The sequence below is a fragment of the Giraffa tippelskirchi genome, chromosome 3, assembly GCF_054371585.1.
Source record: "Giraffa tippelskirchi isolate mGirTip1 chromosome 3, T2T-mGirTip1v1.2.pri, whole genome shotgun sequence".
Lineage (NCBI taxonomy): Eukaryota > Metazoa > Chordata > Mammalia > Artiodactyla > Giraffidae > Giraffa > Giraffa tippelskirchi.
The window spans coordinates 95,870,287-95,889,823 of record NC_137277.1 but is presented as its reverse complement, the minus strand read 5'-3'; the positions used below and the strand labels follow the sequence as shown (position 1 = coordinate 95,889,823).

The 19,537-nt window shown below is 36.0% G+C and overlaps 1 protein-coding gene across 8 annotated transcripts in view; it reads right to left on the bottom strand.

Moving 5' to 3' along the window:
• KCNH7 (potassium voltage-gated channel subfamily H member 7) overlaps positions 1 to 19,537 on the bottom strand; it is a 509,719-nt gene that overhangs the window by 133,971 nt on the left and 356,211 nt on the right. For 7 of the 8 annotated variants that reach the window (XM_081581581.1, XM_081581583.1, XM_081581587.1 and 4 more), the window contains one exon: positions 7,121 to 7,549. In XM_081581581.1, coding sequence (XP_081437707.1) covers positions 7,121 to 7,549 — 429 coding nt within the window. Of the gene's footprint in view, positions 1 to 1,570; positions 1,592 to 7,120; positions 7,550 to 19,537 lie in introns of all 8 variants that reach the window. The other variant, XM_081581582.1, reaches the window with a different exon arrangement.

The following is a 19,537-nucleotide window of genomic DNA, read 5'->3' as shown; positions in this document are numbered from 1 at the left end:
GAAAACTTTCTAGAGTGGCTTAGAGTTTCCTAATCCCAAATTCTGACTTTTATGATTTGTTTTTAGTCAAAGACTATTGCTGTTAAAAAATGGAGGACTGAAAGAATGGGTTGGAGATTAAATGGCTTAATCTATAAGGAAAAAATGAATTAATGTAGCTTGAATGACACAAAAACTATGTGAACTACTAGTCTGAAGATTAGTAAGCTCAATTTCCTGTTTACTAAGGAAAATTATATTTGTTTCTCACTGCATTTAAAGATCACTGGAAAATTAATGTCTAATAATTTACTGTTAATTGTTAAATGCTAAAGCCAGTCATGTTTCACACAGGCCAGTTGTCATGAGCTGTCTGTACTCTGTTTTTTGAGGTTATGTTCTGAATTATATCAACTCAAATCACTATCCACAGCTGACACTAATTTGCTCCCTTTTACAAATCTCAGTGGAAAGGTCAAGGACAAAATAATCATGTATAGAAATTCCATCCTGTAATTGGAGGTCACCTGCACAGACCCTTCATTAGAAAATGAAGTTAGGATGGAGAGAAGCTGCCATGATTTCTCTTATTTTCAAATTACCTGGGATGCTGATGAGAAAACATCTGTAGTTTCTAGTGCTCTTAATTCATAATTGTCACCAGCTCTAAATTAGTTAAGGAAGCATTTGAGAATCAATATACAATACTTCACAGAGGTCAGAGTAGACTACGTGACATACGGAAGAGGCCAAAGCAGTGAACTCTTAAGTAACGATGGTCACTGATGGAGACGTGTCCATGCAACACACATGCACAAATGAGTAGTTGTCACCATATGGACACCCACAGCAGCATGCATAGCGTATGTTACAGGACTAAGTTCCAAAAGTTTTCAATTGGGTGAGAATAATATGGTTTTTATATTTTGTGGTTTTTGCATCTAGTACAATAGAGTAGAAAAACTGAAGCGAATTTTCAATTTTTAGTCAGATCCAGGTTTATTCAGAGGTGTTGCCCAGTTAAACCTACAGTAGCTTTAGGTCATGCTAGTGATTTCAGACTTATATAGGACACAGTTAAAAATGATTGAAATGTTATATAGAAAAATAGGAAATGACTATCATGCATATACAGTTTACTACTACAGTAAGCTTAAAACCATACCCCCTGCCATCCAGGAACGTGAAACTAGTTTTAAGGAAACAAAAGAGGAACAAGTGAAGTGATGCTGTCATGTAGCACTTTGTTTATTTTATTTAATCTGGTACTCAAAAAAGATTTTTTTTGGCTGAAATATATTTAGCTTAATATTTTCTTCTTTCCAAATTATTCAAATATTTAGGAAGTCTTCATTGTCAACCTAGGCTTATACTCCTTGCAGGAAAAAGGAGTTCTTAGTCATTTTGGTGACACAGTTAAGAAAGTAACAACGTCTCCACCAAAATCAAGCCATGATGTCTCCCCCAGGCACCTGGACTCACTAAGGGCAGCATGATGTTGCATTGAACAGGGCATACAGCAGGCAAGTTAACATGCCAAGTAAGGGGGCAATTTAAGCATCAGATGATGAAACTTGAGTTCATACATTACCTTTAACATTGCGACCATTGTCTGTTTTGAGCACGTAAGGAAAAAAAGAGAGAAATATGAAGACTAAAATTATGTTATATGCACTGAATAACCTCTGTAACAACAATCAGAGAAAACAGGATGCAATGATTGAAAATGTATCTTTGAAATTAACATTCTGTATTCTTCAACCAAGTAAGATACATATGCTAAAAATAATATCTGCCATCATAAGCATCTGTGTTCAAATATGTGAAACATTAATCTCACTTAATTTCAATGGATTCTAAGATCCAGATATTATAATTATGACTATTTGGAGAAAGCCATATCTATATGCCTAGAGAATAACTTTCAACATTGTCAGAAGTCAATTTTAGTGTAGCTTCAGCCACTACTTACAAAGAACTACACAGCATTTTGTATGTTAAGTAATGTTTTTCATTATGAACTAGTGTGCTAATAAAAAATGGTTCTAAGACAATGGTTTAATAAACCAACTTGAATTATTAATCATAATTTTATGAACAATCCATCTCACAAATGCTCTTCAATGTATATTTTGAAAATATGAAGCAGCACTCTAAGAGCCATTCTTAGGCAAAAATAATTATAAGAAATCAGTGAAAGATTTGACTGTTTAAAGATAAGTGAGATTTAAAAATTTATGCTGTCCACAATACACTCAGTGTAATACCTAGAATTTTTAGGAAATTTGTTTATATTATAATGGGTTTGTTTTCAAATTTTGAAATGGAGTGTTTTCAGATTTATTTTGAGATTAGCAATCTGACATTGTTACATATTGCTACTAACAAAATATTCATTATTAGTTTTGAAACAAACGGGCTTTATATTAATGACATCATGTTACAAACTTTCAAATATAACCAAGATTTGAAAAATATGTTGTCAACACATATGCTAATGCTATTGATATTTAAAATCTTAGGATATATAATAATTGTTTCAAATTCAACAACTGAAGCAATTTCAATAGTGCGGTATACTGAATTGCTGTCATAGACACTATCTCACACAGAGATGCACAGATAAAATAGTGACCTTATATGTGAATGCTCTGCCCTCTTTGAGGGACTATAAGAAGCAAATAGGGCTAATGGAAGAGACTTTGATTACAAGGAATTAATTATCTCCATCAGAAGCTGGGCTCAACAATCATTAGGAAAGTAATAACTGCTTGTGAGCAAGTAGTTAAACATTATAACTCTATTCATCAACCTGGAAATTACATGTAAAGAACTGTAAGTACCAAAGACAACTGCCCCAAAGTGATATTACACAGTTAATGCTGCATTGACATTCTGAGACAAAGCATGTGGTCTTTGAGCTGGTGCTAGCTAAGATCTGCTTGCTATTCCTCCATGACAGTATAAGTGCAGAAATTAGAGGAAGCATTCAGAGTCTTGTAGCAGTTTGACAGAATAATTTTACATCTGTTCAATTTAATAATACAAGAATTGGGGCTTATATTTTTATGTCTATTTTTTAAAATTTCATTTTCCGTATAGCACATTATTACTGTATTTACAAATATATTGGTTTGTGGTAGACAGGAAAACAAAAACTTCTGGTCCTTCACCACAAATGGTTTGAGAACTATGGTTCTAAGATATTTGGCAATGTAGATTAGGTGAAAAGATAATGTAAAATAATATGCACTGATATATTTGCAAGTTATTTCAAGTTCTATAAAATAACCTATGTATTTATATATATAGGAGGGAATTTTCTTCTTGAGTGAAGAGACAACAATTGAAACCATTAAATAATTATACAGAGTCATAAAGTTAAAATCATTTTTAAAAGCTTTCCATCTTCCCTATCAGTGCCTCAGTTTTTAAAGCATATTAAATTATATAGCTTTAGGAACTGTAGTTTCTTCTATACTAATTAGAGATTTTGTATCTAAAATTGCTCTAATGGTGAAGTACAAAATGCCTTCTGAATTATCAATTGGTAGTCAGAAGCCAACTTTAGCATCTGTGAAAAAATGATACATTTTTTGAAAATAACATAGCTTGGGTGGGAGAAGAAAATTGAGGATGATCTCAATTGTCCATCCTTGTCCATAAATAGAACCTGTACTGAGAAACTCAAAATACTAACACATCCTTTTCCCATAATTGCATCAGTAACTGTGTGCTAAATGGAGACTACATAAAATTGAAAACAATAAAGCTAAACCATGAAATCTGATCTAACTTAGTACCGCTGTCAAAACACAGGTTAAGTCTGTACCGTGCACTGAATATGCATTATTTAATATTGTTTCTGAATGTTATTCCACTGTAACTCAGGTTCCAGGCAATAAGGCCAGTCTCTGAAAAGTCAGTATGTTTGCTAAAGAAGACTACACTAAGTGGACTGACTAACTGAATTATATGCTGGCCATTTGAATTACTATATTGGATTTACTGCTGTTCAGCTATAGGATCCATAGCTTAAAGACTAAATTTCAGAAGTTTCTTTTAGTCAGGAGATAGTGAGCATGATGCAACTAGATTGTACAGAGTTTTAGACAATGATCCAGTTTGAAAATTGTTCTTGACTTTATTTTCCTTTTGACTTTCCTTGGACTAGAGAATAAAACAGATGTGCTAATTGCTCTTGTACCATATCAAATCCATCTTACAGAAAACTATTCTTTTTATTTCTGCGATACTGATTTATCTCTGAATTTTTTCTTGTTAACTCATTTTCTTTCACTTCTGTCTTCTCTACTTCACTGCACTCTTTAAATATAGATCCCTCACATGATTCAATCCTATGATTTTTGTTTAAATTGCAGAGTACTAATGAATAGATAACTCATTATTGCCTGATGTGTATGGTTCTGTAACAAAATTCATGAGCACAATGCTCTTAAAGTCACATTAATGCTTATTGAGTTCTTGCCATGAAATAGGTGACTGTGCTTGAAACCAAAGCCATGGAGCCAACCATGCTAGAATTCCAGCACTAGAGAAGCTCTCGACAACATCATTTGTGTGTATATCTAATAGCATTGGAAGACATAAAATGTGGAATAAATATAGAATAATAAGAAATAATAATAAGAAATGCTATCATATATGCAAACACTGTTTTACACACTCAGGTATGAAACCATTTAATTCTGGTTTGGAAAGGAGAAACGGGTCCTTATGGCTATGAGTAGTAGTGTCAGGAGGGACAAAGTGGGCATGAGTATTCCCAGCAGAACAAAGCAATGAAGGAAGAAAATGCATGAGATATTTTTGAGAAAAGGTGATTATTTTTGTACAGGTTTAGAATTGAGTATATAGAAGGGGAGGAAATCTTGCAGGGGCTAGAAATGAAGCTTGAAAAAACTATGGACAGCTGGATAAGTATCCAGTACCCTACACTAAGGAGCCCCATAATCAGATTTATGTTTTAAAAAAGAAAACCAGCAGCAGCATGGATAATGACGGGCACTCACAAGAATAAATACCACAGAGAGGACAGTGGGCTTCTGCTGCTGCTGCTGCTGCTAAGTCGCTTCAGTCATGGCCAACTCTGTGCGACCCCATAGACGGCAGCCCACCAGGCTCCACCATCCCTGGGATTCTCCAGGCAAGAACACTGGAGTGGGTTGCCATTTCCTTCTCCCATGCATGAAAGTGAAAAGTAAAAGTGAAGTCACTCAGTCATGTCCGACTCGTAGCAACCCCATGGACTGCAGCCTACCAGGCTCCTCCGTCCATGGAATTTTCTAGGCAAGAGTACTGGAGTGGCTTGCCAGTGCCTTCTCCACAGTGGGCCTCTCCAGAACCCCAAACTGTAGAAAGTGAGACTAATGCATCCACGCAATGGGTACTGTGGAGCCCTATACCAAGATCACAGGTGTGGAGCCCTGTACCAAAGTCAGAGGTTAAAAATCTCTGGAACTGACCAAGCCCTATAGCAACTGTTGCTATGAGTCTCTGGATGGAAACCAACCAGTTCCCTGACTCCAAATTAAGTAAAGTACCCACCCTATTATCCACCTTATATCATCCTGGCCAATCACCTAATGCCACCATTCCAGTAGAAACTTTCTCTGTCTTGAGACTATAAAAATTGGCTGCCCAGCTGTGAAAGTGTTTGGCTTTCCCTTGAGCCAGCCCACTGTTCTAACAGTGTCTCCCACTCTAATAAACTTTATTCTCCTCTCATTTTGCCTCACGTCTGGAAATTTTTTCCAACACATACCCAGACCATGACAGGTACCCTGAATCTTGGACCTCCCTGGAGAAATTTCAGTGATTCAATTTCCTTGCAGCAAGGTTTCCTGAAGCATGTATAAAAGAAGAACAACACTGAGTGGATGGATTGTGGATTCTGGAGACCAGTACTGGGTTTGAAAGGGCTTTCCTGGTGGCTTAGATGGTGAAGAATGTGCTTGCAATGCAGGAGAACTGGGTTCAGTCCTTGGGTTGGGAAGATATTCTAGAGAAGGGAATGGCTACCTACTCCAGTATTCTTGCCTGAAGAATTCCATGGACAGAAGAGCCTGACAGGTCATAGTCCATGGGGCTGCAAAGAGTCAGGCACGACTGAGCGACTAACACTTTCTGGCACTTCATAACCTAGGACCAGATATTTATGTAACATATCTAAGCCTTGTATGCTAAGTCACTTCAGTTGCGTCCAACTCTTTGCAACCCCTTGGACTGTAGCCCACCAGGATCCTTTGTTCATGAGATTCTCCAGGTAAGAATGTTGGAGTAAATTGCCATGCCCTCCTCCAGGGAAGCTTCCTGATGTCCTGATGCAGGGATTGAACCCTAGTCTGTTTTGTCTCCTGCATTGGCTGGCAGATTCTTGAGCCACCAGGGATGTCTCTAAGTCCTAGTTTCCTCATCTATTATATCCTGGACTTAATAATAGATTTTAATTCATAAGGTTATTATAAGAATTAAATTAGTTAATGTTAATGTGTGTGCCTCACACATGTAAATACTCAACAAATGTTATCATTATCATGTTAATGATGAGTTGTTTTTGTTGTCCTGAAGAAGGCAGAGAGAAACAATGAATTTTGACTTTGCATTTCATGTTGTTTTTGGTTGAGCCCCTTCCCCTTTCCTATCTCCTCCCTGCCCCCAATTAGTGTATAGCTTTCTTGTCACTTGGTATATCATATTTCATACACCTTTTCCTTTTGGAAAGAGTTGGTCAGTAAAATAGTCCTATGATCACGCACCACTCTTTCTGACCAGTTCTTGACTATTTACTAAACGCAGCACAATACATTATGCTTGAGATGATAGTGTTATCACCTAAACAGATCTTATGTTAAGCATTAGTTATTTAACACTCCATAAAGTAAGCAGATAATAGTTATCATTCTACCTCAGATAAAGAAGCCAGAAAAAAAAAATAGTCACTAGGATTCAAAGAGGAAATCAGTAACAATTCTGTAGAACTGATATTTTTAATAGATTCTACTCACATTTCTTTTTCACTAGTATAAGGATTAATGTTGAAATTAAACACAATACAGAAATTACCTTTCCTTACCCCTTAATATAAGTTTCCATATTAAAAAAAAATTTACTAACATACCTTCACTGGCGTGTCGGTCTCTAAATATGTTCTTGGGATGGATATTGAATCCTTCTATATCATGAACTGAGGAAGCCCTCCGTATACTACAAATGCTTTCCTTTGATCTGGAATGAGTCAGCTGGGAACTTGACTGCAGCATGTCAGGGTAGAGTCGGTCCCATTGCCTTTTGGGAGAGGAATGGTCAAGAGGTCCGGAGATATTCACCAAGGGGGAACATTTGCTGGGCTGTATCAAGGCTTTTGTATCATCTGCTTCCGAGGGGCTGCAGCTTTCTTTTGTAGGAGACTTTAAGTGCTTCATGGCTACGGAATCATCACTGTGTTTAGATGACTCAATCACTACCACATCAGGATCTTCTTGTGGTAAGGACTGCTTTCTGTAAGTGAGAACTCTCAGACCAGGGAATTTGAACCCAAAAAGTTTCCCTACAAATGGAGATAGGAAAGAGCATTATTACACAACAAAGGATATATTCCTTCAAACAAACAAATAAACATTGTTGACACATATTTAATTACCATGTAAAAAGTTATTAACAAATACTTAAGTCATTTACAGTTGGAATGTGGTTTATGGTAGAAAACGTCTCTGGACCTATATGAATTATCATATAAGTTGTAAGAAAATAGTGAAATGATTTTACCAGTTTCTGATGGTTAGATACACTCCAGTGATACAAAAGCATTATTTGGATGATTTTTTTGTTTTAATAAATTACAAAATATATTCACTATACATCCATTTTCTTAAAGGGAAACCGAGAATTGGAGTACAGTTTAGAAAGAAAAAGAAGGGATGGGATACTGTGTAAAAGAACCAGACACAGGAAAGATTATAGTGCATGTGTGTGGGAGGTCTATGGAGGGGAGAATGCTATGGTATTGGAAGTGGAGGAAAGGGAATGAGGTTCGAGTAAGGAGTTGGCCTGACATATTCTAAAAGATTTATATTGGATGATATTGTTAGTCTAGTGTTGATGTGAAAAGTGGGGTCAACTGTGTACGAAACAGTCCTCATTCTGCTTGAATTCCTGAAAAGCATTTGGTTTCAGAGTGGGTTGTAAACATAAGAATTTCTTTGCCCCGATTAGTTTTTGTTCCAATATCTAAGAATATGGCATGGAATGTTATATGTATCTCAGAATGGTTGATGCTTAGAAGGGCAACTAAATATAAACATTAAAATATAGATATTAAAATTTAAAATATTAGCTAATAAACACATAAACTTACTGGTAGTAAAATATGCAAATTAAAACAAGATAGTATTTTCCATGCTTCAACTTGTAGTAAATGAAAACAAGAAACATAACATCTAGTGCTGGCAAACAATGCTGACAAGCATTCTGATGCTTTGCTAGTGGAACTGCAAACTGATACAAATTCTTTGGAAAATCATCTTACAATGTCTATGAAAGTGAAAAAAATACAATTTTCATATACACTTTTGATTTGACTCAGAAATCCCATTTATAGGATATTACAAATGCACCAAAACAAGATACAATCATATTATCCATTAGAAGGAGAATAGTGGAATAAATTATGGCATTTTTATACTTCAGAATCTTATGATGTTCTTTAAAAACAAGAATATGTATAAGCTTTGATTAGATGGTTACTCAAATATAGTTTTACATGAAAAGGGAAGTTTCAGTTTAAGGTGTTTATGGTGACACTATTTCATTAAGAATAATAAAATCTTGTATTTGCCCATAGAAGTCTTACGGCAGTAGAAAAAGATGTGGAAAAACACAATTCACAGTTTTAATGTTGATTGGGTCAATGGGTTTGGAAGTGTGGGAAATGTATTGCATTCTTCTTTATATATTTCTTATGTTTGTTTCATTGAGCATGCATTCTTTTATAAGTTAAAACAGTAAAAAGGTAAAGCTTATACTCCTAGAAAAAATAAAAGGATAAGAGAAAGCATCCAAACAAAACTGTGTAACTCAAAGATTTTCTAAGTATTGTCTACAAGAAAATGCAGATTCTGTTTTCTGTTGTCAGTCCAGGAGCCTAAGTCCACACCATTCCATCATTCCATGGCTTTACAATCACATGTTGGGTTTCGAGTCAGTCAATAGGATTATCTGGGCTATGGTACTTTCTACCTCCTTATATTCTTTTTTTTTTTTCCTTTCTTTCTATCTTTTGACCATGCCACGTCTCATGTGGATTCTTAGTTCCCCAGCTAGGAATCAAACCCATGCCCCCTGAAGTGGAAGCTCGGAGTCTTAAACACTCGGCCACCATAGAAATCTCTCCTTAAGTTCTTTAAGTGTCATGGGCACCATTATCTTTAATATATTTACTATGAACTTTTCCTCAATGTATTGAGAATCATTTTAAAACATGGAAGAACACTCAAAACTTGTGAACTTTTCTGCATTATATTTAAGTATACTCTTCCAATGGATGATCTTATTTATGCATATATTTTCAATTCCATCTTTAGCCAAATACTCATAAATCTATAACTCAAGCCTAGACTTATTCTCTTACCTCCAAAGCTGCATTTTTAATAGCCTCATCAGCATCTTCACTTAGAAGTCTTCAAGACACCTCAAAATCCTGTAACAAATCTGATCTCATGATCTATCTTCCAAGTCCAACCCTTATTTTTTCAGTGAATGGCATCACAGTCCATCTAGTTGTATAAGCCTGAGACGAGTGCTACTCCAGTAGTTACTATTCTGTCTTACTCCATCTTCCATATCCAATTAATCTGCTGTGGTTCATTTTACCTCTTGAATATCTTTTTAATGTTTTTACTTCTCTTTATCTCCACTGCTCTCACTCTGTGGAGATAATCATGGTTCACTTGATTTCTTGCAATAAGATAAATATCATTTTCCATATTTGCATCATATTGTCTATCCTTTAAAAATTATTAAAAAAAAAAAACAACTTTTGTCCACATAGACTGTTGCTTAACCTTTTACTGCTCCCAGTAAGTTCTTGCTTTGGGCATGAAGATAATACTAACTCTACCATCTGAAGCTTAATTTTTCCTCCTTACTTTCTAGGATCTGGCCATATGAACTTTATAATTCTTCCAGAGACCTGTGTTTCTTATAGATTCAGGGCTTCCTGGTGCTTGATAATTTTTACTCTTCCTACTTAGTACATCCTTTAGGATTTTCTTTTTATGGAAATCTGTTGCACTTCTTTCTTCTTAAAAAATATTTTATACTGGAGTATTCATGTGTGTGTGCTAAGTCACTTCAGTTGTGTCTGGACTCTGTGTAACCCTGTGGACTGTAGCCTGCCAGGCTCCTCTGTCCATGGGATTCTCCAGGCAAGAATACTGGAGTGGTTGCCATGCCTTCCTCTGGGGGATCTTCCCAACCCAGGGATCAAATCCTTGTCTCTTATGTCTCCTGCATTGGCAGGCAGGTTCGTTGATTAATAATGTTGTGTTAGTTTCAGGTGTGGAGAAGGCAATGGCAACCCACGCCAGTACTCTTGTCTGGAAAATCCCATGGACGGAGGAGCCGGGTAGGCTGCAGTCCAAGGGGTCTCAAAGAGTCGGACACGACTGAGTGACTTCACTTTCACTTTTCACTTTCGTGCATTGGAGAAGGAATGGCAACTCAGTCCCGTGTTCTTGCCTGGAGAATTCCAGGGACGGAGGAGCCTGGTAGGCTGCCATCTATGGGGTCACACAGAGTCAGATATGACTGAAGCGACTTAGCAGCAGCAGCAGTTTCAGGTGTACAGCTGAGTGATTCAGTTATACATAATCTATAATAACATCCTTCAGATTTTAGCTCCAAAGTCATTTCCTAGGGAAGCTCTTCTTTTCTTCAGAACTATTAGTATCACCTTTGTAATTTTCACAACAGCTCATAGTTGTACTGATTTTCTGATTAACATTTCTCTCCCTTAGTAGACTATAGGCAGGGCCTCTGTCTACTTTGCTCACCAAATCCCAGTCCTAACAGAATGCTTGATCATGGTAAATGAATTTTCACTAGCAGATCCTAAACTGATAATGTGCTTCAGTTTTGACTGTGGAAAAACTAAGATATTCAATTGCTCTGACCAACTTATTTAGACCATCTTTGCCTCCTGGTGGACTTCCCAGGTGGCGCTAGTGGTAAAGAACCTGCCTGCTAATGCAGGAGACATGAGAAGCAGGTTCAGTCCCTGAGTTGGGAAGATTCCCTGGCGGAGGGCATGGCAACCCACTCCAGTAATCTTGGCTGGAGAATCCCATGGATAGAAGAGCCTGGCGGGCTATGGTCCATAGCATTGAAAAGAGTCGGACACAACTCAAGCAATTTAGCATATACACACAGCCTCCTGGAACTTTATTTACTCATATTTACCAAAATAACTGAGTAGAATCAAATAGCTGATGAAAATGGTGAAGTTTATATCATGCCCTATATGCCTAGTACAACACATGCTCTTATTTTTCCAGAGGTTATTAATTGCTATTATTCTGATTCTAGATCATACACAGAAGTGTTTTCAAACTCCTCATCATCTAGTGAATTTTATGTAAAATACTGATTACAGAAAATTTTAGAATTAAACAGGCTAAGTTCTTACTGTTAGGTTTTGTGTGCTAGTAGTTAACAGTGGCAAATATAATTGAAATAGAATTTATCTTTCTGATAAAAGACAGGACACAGTGCACAAATTCCAGGTACATTCAACATTAAGCTCTGGATTAATTAGTAGGTAACAGTAACCACTGTGTGCATATATGATTAAATAACAGTACATCACAATATCTATTTTGTAAGCATTCTTATATAATTCTACTAACAACTTTTATATGCTCAAGTAAATTGCCAAGTTAAAAATCAGTGAACTGCATCAAAGTCATTTGATTAGTTTTTAATGCACTTGGAATTGACTTATAAAGCAGTTTACAAATCAATTCTGCAAGCTTATTACAATGCACTAAGGTCAGTGCCTACTTTTATTCATTTTTCATCCATTACATTACCCTCCACATTTAAAAACAATTCCCTGCCTTTCTTAAATTAATGACTGCACAAGGCATTTAGATTGCTCCTACAGTTTAGACATATTCAAGGTGGTACAGATGGTCTTTTCTGCATCACTAGGTTAATATGACCATGTTATATTGCATTACAGATTTAGTTGTCTAACCTCAGTTCATCTGGAAAGAATAAACATTGAGAATTTTGGTCAATGCTAGCACTTTCAGGCATCAAATATAAAACATAGATAAGTATAATCTTATGATTCTTAACACTAAAAAACAGCCTTGTTAAGTTGCTTCCATATTTTAATATATTTGCTTTCTAACTTGAATAACTAAAAGAGATACTATTTAGCTTACCATGCACTAAAACGTTCAATAAATCTGAAATAATAACAATAGAATCGGGGGGGGTTATACATCTTTTAACACATTCCCTAAAACAGTTATATGTATTGATAAACTATTAACATGAATATAATTTTGTTTAAAGGCATCATTTTTCACTTGAGAGAGATATTTCTACTATACATGAACTTATAATTAACTATCATGACAATGTCTTACTCAGGACATGTACCCTCTATGAAACTGCTGAATATAAATTTGTAAGCTGCATCTTCATACACCCTGCATTACACTTAACTAAGAGCTGTTTACATCTCAACCAAGAAGATACAGATATTCCCAGTGTCCTTCTGTTTTAAAACCTATAATTATGACTTCAATCTATATATGAAAAAATGTTAAATACTTGGCCCAGGGTCAAATAGGAAATCAGGGTGGTAAAATCAAAATAAAACAGCAGCTTCCTTGATTTAATTTCAGTTTTACCCAAGATTTCATGTTGGGTTTCTTGTTCCATAAATATTCACACAACCATCTATTGAGAATCATAAATCTCTCCTCTAAATAAATGCAGATAAATGCACACACACATTTTTTATAATCTCAAAGGTTGAATAACAAAATCTCCTCCATCTGAAATTCCTCCATTAACCTCCCCTAGAATCCTCTAGGACTAGCTGACTCTTAATATTCCTTCCAGTTTTGAGTTTCTTTACATACACTTTTAGCTAATCACAGTTCTCACAGAATTACAATGATCACAACTATATTTCTATCCCTATCTCCTGCAGTAATGGGACTTTAGAAAATGGTTTTATCAAATTTTCCAAATTGAGAAATCTTCACCAATCTGAATTATTTCTCTGTCTCTCTCTCCTCACCTCCCTCAGCCCAACCAGAGCTGATTCTAATCTCCTAAAATTTGGAAGAAAACTATTGTGCTAATTTTGATATGAAACAAGACACTAACTTAAGACTATACCTAGGAATATTAGAAACTAAGTTTCTTGCAGAAAAGCCAAATATTCCTAAAAAGTTCTCAATATATTGCTAAATCACTGAATTTCCTCACAATTACAAATTCCCCATTTCCTTGGTTTAATTTCTCATCATTTCCACAAACTCTTAGAACTTTTGACTACTTAATCATTTTACTACTAAACTCAAGTTAAATATCAATTAAAAGATATTACCCTTGCTTGGTTCTGCTTAGCTGGATTATAAACTGAAAAGTGGGAAAAATTTTATGTTCAAGAAGTCATGTAAACCAGAGACTACAGTGGGGTAAGGAGAGGACATATGTGTGTGCATATGGGGCTGGGGGGCAGGGTGTTGTGAAGGTCACAACAAGAGATATTTCCCCTCACAAAGGATTTGGAGTGCTGGGAAGTATCTTGATTGGATCCCTGAAAATAGACTGTGCAAAAGAGTTTTGGGGAAGCGTTCTCAGGAGATACGCCTATAAGAAAAAGAGGAAGACAGGATTGGTCAGAGGAAGTTATTTAAACTGATACAAAAATGCAGCTAAAATTTCAGCCTGTCCTCTTGAGAGCTGTGGAGCTGGACTTGTCCTTCAGAGTTATGCCAAAAAGAAGTCAGGTATCTCCCTGTTGCAGCTAGTCACTGGCTACAAGTATCCCATGGGAAGGACCATGACCTTGGGTAAGGCAGGTGCCTGCCTTTGACTACAACTCCCAGCGAGGGACGGAGCTGTGTACCTGCAGGGGCCAATATTTTCTGCATCTGTCCCTACCTTGAGGAAAGTGTCAGGCACACTGCCTATGGTACAGATGGGGAAGGACAGCCAGTCTAGGGTCTAAAAAAAATGATGATCCGAGTAAGTCTTCTATTACACAAAAGAATTTATGTATTAATATCAATGTACCTTTCTATGACCACGGTATTCACACATCTGGCATTTAAATTGGAAGCCTTAAAATCACTGTGGGACTTTTCTCCAACCAACTAGCTCTGGATGTGCAGAGAAATATAATTTTAATCTCTGAGTCAGAGAGAGCAAGAGATCAAATTTGATGGGAGAAACAGGGAAGATAATTGACATATCTGACTTTCCTTTTCAGGAAGAAATTTCCACAGAGGCACCCTGAGAGGAGATGTCTATCCTACTAATGTGTTAGGAGTTTATGATGATGCCCATGGGCTGCTAGAGCAGCCCATAGTATTGTCAAAGAAGGCAGTAGCTAGCAGTTTGACTGGGGAAAAAAAAAACAAAAACATTATTCAGAGTGAACTCAGTACTGACCTGGCTAATCTGATTAGTGGGTGACAAATGGGGCAGTGAAGCCAGTGCAGTCCTGGTGTTCGTGAAAACAAAAGGTCACCGGTGTGTCCATCAGCCTGGTAAACCTGAAGCTAAATTTGGGACCCTTTAAAGGAGCAGATGTGATCAGTTATGCTTTGAAAAACTAAGACTTCTGGGACATTTCCTGGGGTGAGAGATACTGGAGAAAAAGAAACATTTCACAATAAGGCAATAAGTATAGGACAAGATAGGAATCTTGAAGGAATGTGTGGAGATCATGTGTGTGGAGATCAGGGGAAGTTATTGCTGTAGTAGAGTGAGAATAACCACAGAACCCATAGGCAGCAGCAGAGAACTTCTGAAACAAGTTCACAAATGCTGATGATGTCTGAGAAGCACTGCTTCCAACCTAGCTGGCTCATCTTCAGGGCCAAAAAGCAGAAAACACAGATTCAGAATAAGGGAGATAAAACAGAAAATGGAACAGGCTGGTGGACTACTCTTAGCCACCCAAGGTCAAAAATCCCTCCACAAGGAGGCATTGGAAATGAAATCAAACACATTAGAATTATACATACCTAACTGGGTTTCCAGTATTAACTGCATAATAAATCAATGTATGATGTACAATACTGCTATTTTGTTTCCCTTTTATAGAATTCTTTCTTTTCAAAATGCCAAGTTAAAGAGTCCATTCATGTTGTGAGAAAGTAATAACATTTTTACCTAGATTGACCCAAGATGACCATGTATTAATAGTTGTTACATTGACGGGAACTCTTTGATGGAGTGTTCTGAACACAAATGGTACAGACACCTGTTACCCTCATGCTGTGTAAACAGGGACTGTCCCTAATTTAGGTGTTGCTAAGTCACAAATTCTTCCAAATGGTATGCACACAGGGACTCTGATGTGGACACGCTGATTTAGGCTGTCATTAACATTCATTGCTAACAAAAGGATAATGCATAATTTTTTCAATGATTAGTAATTTTCTTGATCTTAGAAACATGTATTTTGCCCAAATCCTGGGGGGAGGGGGGCATGATATAAAGTTGATTGCAACTTATGACTGAACTTTTCCCAGATTTCCTTTAGCAACAATGTCATGGTTCCTTTTTCTATGTCAAATTCAATCTTTAAAAAGAGGAAACTTCCAAACACATGATAATAGTAAACATTAGTTATGTTGTAAAACCTTTAATTAAATTCATCTGAATAATGGATTGTTTCTATAGTAATGCTTGCTGAATGGGAAACTCTGTATTATTACCACAGCTCTTCATCTCTGAATTAAAGAATGACTTTCAGCTCCAATGGAGAATAGTAAAAACATTGTGAATGCCCTTTATAAACCAGCTATACAGAAAATGTCTTTGTTCCTCAGCTTGAGGTCTGAACACTGAAATACAACTTTGAGGGAGTAACGTAGCTATTCAGGAAGATATATGTTTTATGTGTCAATTATTCAGAATATTGAGTCCAAAGCATACAAATGCATTTTACTGGCTTAAATTGGCTAGATAATTGCCTAAATTACCAACTGTATTTTGTGTGTATGACTTTGCTTCAGTCAAAGCTTTTAGAGTAAATCAAATTTTTATTTTAGTAAGCATCAAAGTAATAATTCTCTTTTGATTTGGAGAGTCTATTTTTAATCATTTCAAAGATAATGGAGTCCCTTTTATAATACCTTAATGAAATTAAATGAAAAAGTTCAGTTTTGAAAATAACTGTGAGAATAAGATACTATAAAATTTCAACTTTATTTTTATGTTTAGCTTCATTTAAAATGTATCTTTATGTTTTTATCTAACCATTAATAACCTAGAACTGCTACTGCTGCTAAGTCGCTTCAGTCGTGTCCGACTCTGTGCGACCCCATAGACGGCAGCCCACCAGGCTCCGCCGTCCCTGGGATTCTCCAGGCAAGAATACTGGAGTGGGTTGCCATTTCCTTCTCCAGTGCATGAAAGGGAAAAGTGAAAGTGAAGTCGCTCAGTCATGTCCGACTCCTAGCGACCCCATGGGTCTGCAGCCTACCAGGCTCCTCCGTCCATGGGATTTTCCAGGCAAGAGTACTGGAGTGGGGTGCCATTGCCTTCTCCAATAACCTAGAACAGTAGTTCTCAAACTTCAATGTGTCAGAATGACCTGAAGAGTTTTTCAAAATACAGATTGCTGTATTTCTGTGTATCTGAATCAGGTGTTCTAGTGTAAGGTCCAACAAATTACATTTCAAACATATTATAAGATGATGTTGATGGTCTCAGTATCGGAGAATCACTGACTAATGCTCATTTAGTAGGAAAAATTACTTAATTATTCAATACAAAAAATAACTTATTCATAAATTTATATATTCTACAAATATGTATTGTTATTGTTGTCAGTTGCTAAGTCGTATCCGACTCTTTTGTGACCCCATGGACTGTAGCCCCCCAGGCTCCTCTGTCAATGGGATTTCCCAGGCAAGAATACTGGAATGTATTGCCATTTCCTTCTCCACGGGATCTTCTCGACTCAGGGATCGAAACCATGTCTCTTGCATTGGCTGGTGAATTCTTTCCAACTGAGCCACCAGGTACTCACTATTTGCAAAATGTTGGGGATATGGAAGAAAATACAACATTCCTCCTATGAAGTAGAGCTTAAGTGCTCCTGGATACTTAAAATAAGGTGAGCTTCTTTTAGTTTTCCACAGCCCTCACCTCTCTTGCTCTTTATTTGTCACCAGGATTGAGATATATTTGCTGAAGGTGGGCTGATGAAAGGACTTCCTGTGCAAGCCCTCCCCAAGCCCTCTGAGATGTGCAAGGTGAGGTGATCTGTCTGACAAAGGAGGTGGATTTGGCAAGAGAGTCATGAAAACCTTGGTGAAGTTTTAAAATACTTATTAATGGAAAGAGATGAAAATTATCTAAAAAAATCAGGATTTTGTGTGTAATTTTTACATGTAGTGTAATCACGTATAAATCAATAAATGATAAAATTCATTATTTTTCTGTGACTAAAAAGACTTAAAACATGGGCCTGTTTTCTTGTTGAGATATGTTTCAAGTTTAGTAAGATGAGAAAACTTCATGGATTTTTGACTGTGATGGAAGCAGTATATTAAGTAGACAAACAAAAAGCTATTTTAAATTGATAAGAGGAGTGAGCGTTATTAGTTAAAATTTAGTTGGGGTGATGAACTTAAGGTCAGCACTTGTAGTGGCTCAAACTGACTCTTTGGTTTTAAGACATAAAAAGAAGATGGAATGTATTTATTTTCTGTTGAGTTGTATATTGTTTTTGTTTAATTTAGGTTTCCCAAACACCTTAAAGAGATTTTTAACAAATGAGAACTTGTGTATGTGTCTGTGTGAACCAGACTGGTGATCCTAGATTTCTGCTATCAAATAGAAGAAATACGAGATTTAAATATACTTGTAAAATAAAACTTTAAAATATTTTATTTAAAATAATAAAAACAAAAACTTCTTTAACTTGATGACAATTAACTTTGAAATAAATAGTGTAAGCATGAACACGTAATTTGGCTATCTTCCATGTTGTGCAAATATTTCATAGCAACAGATATTAGAGCAGAAAAAAAAGAGGACGTGTTTTCCCATTGCTGCATTGCTGTTAGTTCCTTTAGATGTGATCCCCTTTTATTTGGTAGGAAAAGTATCATCCACTTAGTATCATCCACTTAGTATCATTTCCACTATTCAGATTACAGAGTTTAAACCATCAGTGAGAAAAGGCTTAATTATGTATTATAATTGGTATTTATATAATTAATCAACTCAATTGTGCAGTATTTATTAATTTGATAGTTAGACCTACTAGAATAATACTCTCTCCTGTACTTTCTTCTTTCCAGGAAAAATAAGTCATCTATTTATGGCTGGTTCTATATCTTCAACAGAGATTAAGTTTGTGAAAAATTAGTTCTTCCCAGAGAAAGCTGCTTACTTTTGTTGTATTGTGTTCCTGACTCAGAAACTAGATATTTGTACTGAGAACTGATTCACCGTTTTATTCAATACAAGTCTCTAAGTTTCTACAATTTACTCCACCCAATTTATCACAGTGTCTTTTCATGATGTATCTTTTCTATTGTGTATTTACTAATAGCTTCTTTTCTATTACTTAATATTCTAAATTTAATACTTCATTGCTTTTTCATCTGTATTTCTTGTCATTTTACATTTTTTTCCTTTATATTGTCTACATTTCAGGAGAGGGAGTTAAATTTATAGACACCCACATCTTCTCAAACAAACAGTAGCCTTTTCCTATTATTTTCATTTAAATACCAATACTAAGGGCATGCATACACCCCCAGCACCCCCTTAACACACCCAATTTTATATTCCTTATTTAGATGAGAAATTAACCTTTTGAAAGTTGAAATTTTTCTGCAAAAAGGGATGTATCAAAATTTGGTTTTCTTTTATTTTTCATTGGCTTATTTGTTTTAGTGGGCACCAACTGAGAAACAATGTTTGATATAGCCAATATATTATTTTACAAAGGTAGCAAAATTATACTTTAAGGAAAAAAAGGGGAATTTTCCAAAGATCAGAAATGATACAAAGTAGAACTTGGATAGTATCAGAAGCTACGAAATATAATTTGTCTGTCTTTAACTTTTCTGCTTGATTTAATAATAAACTTCAAAAATTGACACCAAGTAAAAAGAAATTTAGAGCATATAATGACAGAAGGTATAATCAAAACCAATATAATGGTTGTAAATAATAGGCCTTTGTAATGCTCTGGAAACAATTTTATCTGCATATCTGTACTCTCTCTAGTGATTCCCCGTTTGAGTGACAGCTGCAGTGT